General features: G+C 43.7%; 1 protein-coding gene and 1 long non-coding RNA gene across 4 annotated transcripts in view; one reads left to right on the forward strand and one right to left on the reverse strand.

The window, feature by feature from the left end:
* Window positions 1-4,298, reverse strand: part of GTPBP4 (GTP binding protein 4) — a 21,151-nt gene extending 16,853 nt beyond the window's left edge. The window contains exons 1-4 of the mRNA XM_014591481.2: window positions 4,181-4,298; window positions 1,646-1,816; window positions 406-509; window positions 182-318 (exon numbers count right to left, since the gene is read on the reverse strand). Of these exons, the coding sequence (XP_014446967.1) occupies window positions 182-318; window positions 406-509; window positions 1,646-1,816; window positions 4,181-4,228 (460 nt within the window). The 5' untranslated portion in view covers window positions 4,229-4,298. The remainder of the gene's footprint in view (window positions 1-181; window positions 319-405; window positions 510-1,645; window positions 1,817-4,180) is intronic.
* Window positions 4,299-4,343: 45 nt separating this feature from the next.
* LOC102492475 (uncharacterized) lies at window positions 4,344-6,922 on the forward strand. 3 transcript variants are annotated; one of them, XR_333451.3, is made up of 4 exons: window positions 4,346-4,431; window positions 4,895-4,964; window positions 5,140-5,315; window positions 6,531-6,922. It is a non-coding gene; the product is annotated as an uncharacterized LOC102492475 (long non-coding RNA). The 3 variants fall into 3 exon arrangements; XR_003550944.1 differs by lacking the exon at window positions 4,895-4,964 and having other exon boundaries at window positions 4,344-4,431; XR_003550945.1 differs by lacking the exons at window positions 4,346-4,431; window positions 4,895-4,964 and adding an exon at window positions 4,440-4,826.
* The last annotated feature ends 334 nt before the right edge of the window (window positions 6,923-7,256 follow it).

A 7,256-nucleotide genomic window follows, 5' to 3' on the forward strand; every position in this document is an offset into this window, starting at 1 on the left:
CAGCTGGACCTACATAGGAAAGATAGCAGGTTAGCGCCAAGACCTCCCTGGGCGTGCCAGATATACAAACCCATGATCCAGACCAGCTGAGACTGGGGGTGGATTGCTGGGGTGCCTGTCGCTCTTGCTCATGGAGGAAATAAGTAAGTCTTAAAAATAAATTTTGCTTATGTACAAGTACCTTGTTCTAAATATTCCAAACTCTGCTTCTGCCTCTTGATGATGGTGCACATGCGCCCAAGGGCGGCACGCTTCAGCTGCTTGCAGCGGTACAGAGAATCACCATATTTCATGAGCCGCACATAATCTTTAGCAACACTTAAAAAAAAAAATTTTAAGTTTTTCTCTCACTTGTGAAAATAACTCAAATAACTCAATAGATATGATAGTAAGAAAATACCTTACTTGTCTACTAAATTTTTGGCAATATTTATCTGTCCAAGAGCTAACTTGTAATGATCCTTGTCATAGAGAATATTCATCAAATCAGCATAAAATGGATGAATATCCTGTAAAAGACAAAACACACACATACATCATTCTGGTCCAACAGTTTTTTCTCCTTCTATGTAAATAACACGAGAATAATTTTCTTCTCACCTCCTCATACCTGCAACATCATCTCTTAACACCCCGTCTTTTCTTTCCTGTCTCATCAGGACCCATCTCACCAGAATTCTGGGTCCACTGTTCCACTGAATAGCTCATCAGGCTCACCGATGACTCTTCCCACTGCCATTTCTCATTCCTTGTCTTACTAGATCTGCTACCAGTGCTGGGTGGCTGGCCACTCGTCCTTCTTAAAGCATCTTATTCAAACAGTTTCCAAGACAACTGTCTGCGCTCCTCTAACTTCCATGCTGACCATCCTCAAGCCAAGCCCCATGTGGGAGCTGCCCATACAATTCTTCCTTCTATGCTCACATCCTAACCTCCAAGAGATTCTAAGCATCAACCAGACTTTAATAATTTGGTTTTAAATCTCCAGTCACATCTCTCATAAGTTTTGGGTAATTTGGTATTTCTATGATGTCTTCACACATGTCTTGTGATGAGTATGCAGAGACCGTTGAGTATATAAGATTTGATTCTCAACAATCCCCTCCTCAGACCTGCTTCTTTTAGCCTTCCCCATTTTTTTTTAAAGTCATTGCTATAGAGTATATACACTCGCTTGAGAGAGAGAGAGAGAGAGAGAGAGAGAGAAATTCCGGAGAATTAGCATAGCCTTTTTTGGAAAAGGTCTGTGAAGATGGCCCTAAGCCTCTTCAGATCAGGTTTGGTGAGAGGGAAAAAATACACTAAGCAGTCAACTGGACACGTGTGCATGCATGTCTAAAATCCCAAGAGGAAAACTGAGAAGAGACTGTGGATTGGACAATCCTCTTATGGAGTGATTTCTTACTTTCTGTCTCTCTGTCTCTCCAGTGAGTGTACATGCCCTACAACAAAAAAAATCTCTCTTAAAAAAAATTCTAAGGAGTCAAGAAACTTAAATTCTGTTCACAGCTTTGTCACTAACTTACTGAGGAAACTGACTAGGCAGTCATTTTCTACCTCCCTATCACATAAACACACCAAACTGGCTAAACATGGATTCCCTTAAGACTCAAATTGACATATATGTGCTATCAGAATCACTTACATCCAACTTGGGGAAATCCGTTAGAATCTGTGAGAGTCTGTCATGGTAATTCTGTTGAGTAAATTTGACTTTTCTCATATAAAAATGTCTGATGCGATGAATTTGGTAATGTTTATGAATAACCGTTGGAGTCTTTCGTTGAGTCTTTGATAATGTCAGGTCAATAAAGTCCTGCAATTAAAAACAATTAAGATACAATTATACAAAAAGTGTCTACTTTTCATTCACTTATTTAAAACCTTCTTTAAATGCTTATACCTAACAGCACTATATATTTACCAATATTTACTTTTCTTCAACCTTTTATATGCAGCTTGGTTTTTTATAATTTCTGTCCTTTTAAGAAAAACTTATTAAATGACTACTGAAACTAATTTCACCCCATACTTTCTTGATGCTATCTTTCTATTTATTTATTTATTTTAGATTTTTGTCATAGGTCATGTGTGCTACCCAGAGAGACACAGAGACAGAGAAAGAAGAAAAGTGCGAAGTAGTACCCCCCACCCCGGGGATAGCCACACGCAATCTCTTCTCCATTCTCCTCCTGGGATTGTGATCACTCATTCACGTGTGTCCAGCTTGTTTTTCAAGCCACCAGGTCTAAGACTCAAACCGTGCAGTCAACTATGCAGGATCCAGAGTCTTAGCTACCACACCACCTGCTGGCCCTCTTGAGTGGCATCTTAACTTTCAAACATCTAACAACCTTTGACATTTTAATCAGAAAACTGAAGCATAAATTAAAAAAAAAAGAAAAAAGAAAAAACAATCCTTTTATTCCAACTTCATGTATTTTATATATTTTACTTCCAAAGTACCAAAAACATTGACTAGATCTAAACTACACCGTTTATAATTCCCTGAAAGTATGTAAGGCGACTTCTTGAGGATAAAGTTTCTGCATGAACCCCTCAGTACAAATAAATCCCTGCTTCTCTTTATTAAGAACTATATCCCCACACATCCACAATCCTGTGTCTCCAGAGATATAAAAATTACAAAACATTTTCATTAATTCCATAATAGTGATTATATCCTACAAAAAGTGATAGGGCCACTCAGGCGTTGAAGATAAAATAATGAACAAGACTTCGTGTCCTTCAAAGTTGTCAGGGTCCAGTGTCAGAGACGTGAACAAGTGGTCACAAGGCAGTCTATCAAGTACTACAAGGACAAACACTTGTACCTCTGTGCCTACACAGGTGTACTCTGTACCCAGTACACCTCTCCTGGGACAAGCTGAAAAGATACCTACTTCATGAGGATCCCCTGACTTCCACTCACCCAGAAAACTGTACTCTCCATATTCCTCCATTAAAATAATTTTCACATTTCTAGTATGGTTATAAGTATTTCTACTCAACGCTCTAAAAAATTACTCTCAGAAAGACAGATTATCATATCTTAAATTTTTTCATAACCACAGTACACAGCCCACAGAAGAGGAAGAAATGAAATCTCTATTCTCCTGATGTGATTTTTTTTTTAACCTCCAAGCACAAGATTATCATCACCCATCTTCCAGACATAAGTACATCATCTGTGCTCTAGAAACACAGAGCTCACATAAATGAACAGACGACAGATGCTGTACTGACATTTTAAAGTTCTCCACATAGGTCAATTATACAGAGTGATCCAACAGCTCTAACCTGGATAAATCAAAACTCTGTAAAAATTCTTTCAACAAATTTGAAAGCCAGCTGAGAGAAAGCATGAAGGCCAAGAACACAAATAAGACATGATTTCTACACTCGCAAAGACTGCAATCTAATGAGTGATGTACCAAAACGATCGTGAAGAAGTGAGAAATTACAGACAGCAGTGAAGAGACAATTCTGGGTGTTATGAGTGTAAAATACTAGTTCTTCACAAAGTTTCCTAAAGCAAGCTCATCCCATCAGTGGGACCTGAAATGAAAGAAAGGAGACAATGACATTAAACTGTCCCAGTGCGGTTTAGCGACCTCTCCGCCTGACAAGTTAGTATTTCCCGAAGACCTGCATCCTACCTTCACTGCACAAAAACTCTCCTTCCTTAGAGTCCTAATACTCTACCTTCGGAACTCCCTCTCGCTACACCGAATGACGCCACGCTAACTCAGCCTGGCCGCATTTACCCCACTGTCTGAAAAATACTGTGTCCCCCAAACCTAGCAGTAAGGACAACGACTTAAAGACCAAGACAGGTTAACCCTCGAGAGCCAAGACCCAAGGTTTAGCGAATGGAGCAGTGGGTTACAACCAACTCAGACCCAAAGGCTTACCACTGGGTGGGCTTCCTTCCGCACTTGGGGGATCCCCCACCCATCTCGCCGGCAGCGGCCCCTCTAGTGATGCTATTCCTTCTCGATGGGACCCTAGCCTCGAGAGACCCCATTCTCTGACGTGGCCTGGTTTCGAGGTGCCCGGGTCCCTGGGGCGATCCCGCTTTCGGGGGCAAGCGGCCTAGCAAGTAAGGCCCCACAGCGCAGGGCTGGGCAGAGGGCGACTCCCACCCGCTGCTCCGCGGCCTCCCGCCCCAGCCAACTACCTTGGCGGATGGCACCACCGTGATCTTCTTAAAGTTGTAGTGCGCCATGCTGACGGGTGCACGCGGAGACACGCACGCCAGCCGCGGGACCTGATTTCCGCTGTCTGGAGGGCGGAACTTCCGCTGTCGGGCGCGTGCTGTGCGTCACTTCCGAGACCCCGCCAGGCGTGGCCGGCGTCGCCCACAGCACCCTCGGCGTCCCACAGCGCCCTCGCTCGGCCGGAGGTCCGCCACTGAGGCGTGGGGGCCAGGTGAGCTGGGGTCGCTGAAGGAGAGAACCTCCTGGTTTGCTGGGTCTCCGGTCCCCAGACGCGGTGACGCGTGTGCACTGGGAAAGGACGGCCGCCGGGGTGGGTGTGTGGAAAGCTCACAGTGTTCTCAGAGCACATAACGCGAGGCCAGAGCTGGCTACTGGGAGCACGCTGCATCTTCAGGGGCCGCAGGTGGCAGCGGACAAGGCCCTGGAGCCCGCCTTCCCAGCTTGTCACTTGGCGGCCGGGTCCACACACCCCCAACTACCCTGGCTCCCGCTCGGTCTGCCCGGTGCGGGGGCGGAGAAGGGGCTCAGCGCGAAAGAGCGCGCCAGCCTCGGGGAAGCCCTGCCTCGCACAGCTGCCCTGGGGGTAGGCCCAGGCCTAGGACCGAGGTTTGTAAGTCCCTGAACGATGAGGTCTCAGAGGCTGACCCTCCCTTCCCTCTTTCTTTCTCTGCCAGGTTAATATGAGGACCACCATGTTCTTCTGGTTTTACCCACTCTACTGAGACAGAACGCTCAACGTTTCCTGTAACTTAATAGACAAATTTCGCGACCTTTTCTTAGTCATCACTTTCTCTTTACTCCCTGATACTATTTTGGTTCCTCTCTTAATACTTACCATTCTGTTTTGTTTGCTATTGCCTCTCCTTCACTGTAAATATTCTGTAAGAATTTACCCTCTACCCTTTGCTTTCCTCTCCAGGGTCTTTCTGAATGATAGCTTCACCAGTTGCCTCTGCATGAATGACTCTAATATAATAGGCATTTCCAGCTCGACTCCTGGCTCAATTACAGCCCAACACTCTCGATCAATTGTGACGTTCGCTGTGTGACTCCAGCATATCTGAAAAATCAAAGATCAAAAATCTTCTGCTTCCTGTAAGTACTCATTCCCCCCTGTGTTGTTCCAGAGGGCAGCCTGCACCCTCACTCCCCCTAAGTCTCCAGGAACAGGGCCCTGGGCATGGAGCCAGGAGAGAGCTGACCTTTGGATACAGACCCCTAAGCAGAGGATAATGGATGAGGTATCCAGGGGCAAGAGAGAGGTCAGGAAAATGTAGACGGTCCAAAAGCTGTGTCAAACCCCTAAAGTGGGGCAAAGGAAGAAAACCCCAACCTAAGGCAAAAGAACTACTGTAGGTTCCACATAGCGTGTAGGAGCGACAAAGTTCATCTGGGGAGAAAATTGATAAGGATGGAGGTTTGGACATATGCTACTGTAGTTTCTGTTGATAATAGGGCCACTCCCTCAGGTAGCCCACAGCCACATCCCATATTAAACCTTATATAACGCTGTGAGTCAAGCACCATTCAAAGCCTTTTGACTCATTTAATTTCTAAAACAACTTTATAAAATGGGTGAGGAAACAAAGGAACGAGAAGGCTAACAACCAGCCCATAAATATACAGCTAACAGACAGCAGGGCTGTGTCTTGAACTGCGGTAGCCTGGCTCTACCAAACCTTTTAACCATTAGCTGTACTGCTTTGCAATCATCCTGGATGCCCCCTCACGTCTCAAATCCTTTGAGTAAGTCCAATTATCACATGAAAATGTCTCTCATAAATCCCCAACATGCCAATTAAATATCTTCTCAAATCATGATTATTTTTTCATCTTTTTGTTTTTGGTTGACTAGAAGGCACATGCCCTCACTAGAGAGATTGGGCATGCTAGAAAGCAGCCCATAGGAGGAATGTTCACTCTGCAGTCCCTTCTCCATCTCTCCTTTCTAGGGATTTGGGCATGCACACACATCCACCCAGCATGTTTCTCAAACCACCAAATCTGGGGTTTGAACTGTGTAGTTGGCCATGTGGGTTCCTGCTGCCTTAACCACCAGGCCACATAGCAGGCCTAATTTTCTTAACTTTAATATAAACTGCACGCTCCTTTTTATTATTTTTTTTTTTTAGTTTTTTAATTTTTTTGTCACGGACAGTTTGGATAAGCATGTCTCCTATGTCTTTGTGGCATTTCTAAAGGAAACCTTCAGGATCATTGGGCTTCATTGGTTACAACCATTTGTTAAAGCAAGACTACCATTTCTGAGATTAGCAAACGTATCCTTATACTCATCATCTTTTTTTTCAGGTTCCTATGTGTTCCCTCAAGCTCTCCCACATTCTCAAATGACCAGCTCCTCTTTTAATTGATTATGTAGTTAAGTCCAGTCAACCCTTTGCTTCAGGTGAATGAGCATCCTTTCATTATCTGTTAACTCTGGGCAATAATTAAAAGATAACTTACATCTATATAGCACTTTAATATTTACATGGTACTTCAGTTTTTAGTATTTCAGAAATTCTCAAAAATTTTCTGACATTATGCTAAACAAAAATAAAAGGCTTGCTTCTTCCCCAAAGTCACACAGCTTTAAGTGGCAAACAACTAAATCTAGGTGAGGCCCGGCATCTTTTTAGTTACTCCATATACACAATATATAAATAGTATGCAAGGAAAACAGAAATTTCTTCTAACAGTAATATGAAATAACAAAATATGTGCGTTTTCTTGATTTTTTGAGGTCTACTTGTTCATATAAGATAAAAGAGGAATGACTTATTAAAAGAAACAAAAAGAGTACCCCGTGACAAAGAGAAAGTGGATTTTTTTTTTTTTTTTAATGCCAGAGGGTGCAGCGCTTGTGCATGGTAAGAGAAGAAAGCAACTCCCAATGGGGCCTGGTCATTCTACAGTCCTTTTTCCTACAATTCTCCAGTCCATCAGGATCCTGGGCATGCACTCATACCTAGTGTGTTTTTCAGGCCACCAGGCCAGGACTCAAACCCTAGTTGGCCTTGTGGGATCTGGCTTCTG

This window comes from Tupaia chinensis, unplaced genomic scaffold, assembly GCF_000334495.1.
Source record: "Tupaia chinensis unplaced genomic scaffold, TupChi_1.0 Scaffold000052_1, whole genome shotgun sequence".
In the NCBI taxonomy this organism is placed as follows: domain Eukaryota; kingdom Metazoa; phylum Chordata; class Mammalia; order Scandentia; family Tupaiidae; genus Tupaia; species Tupaia belangeri.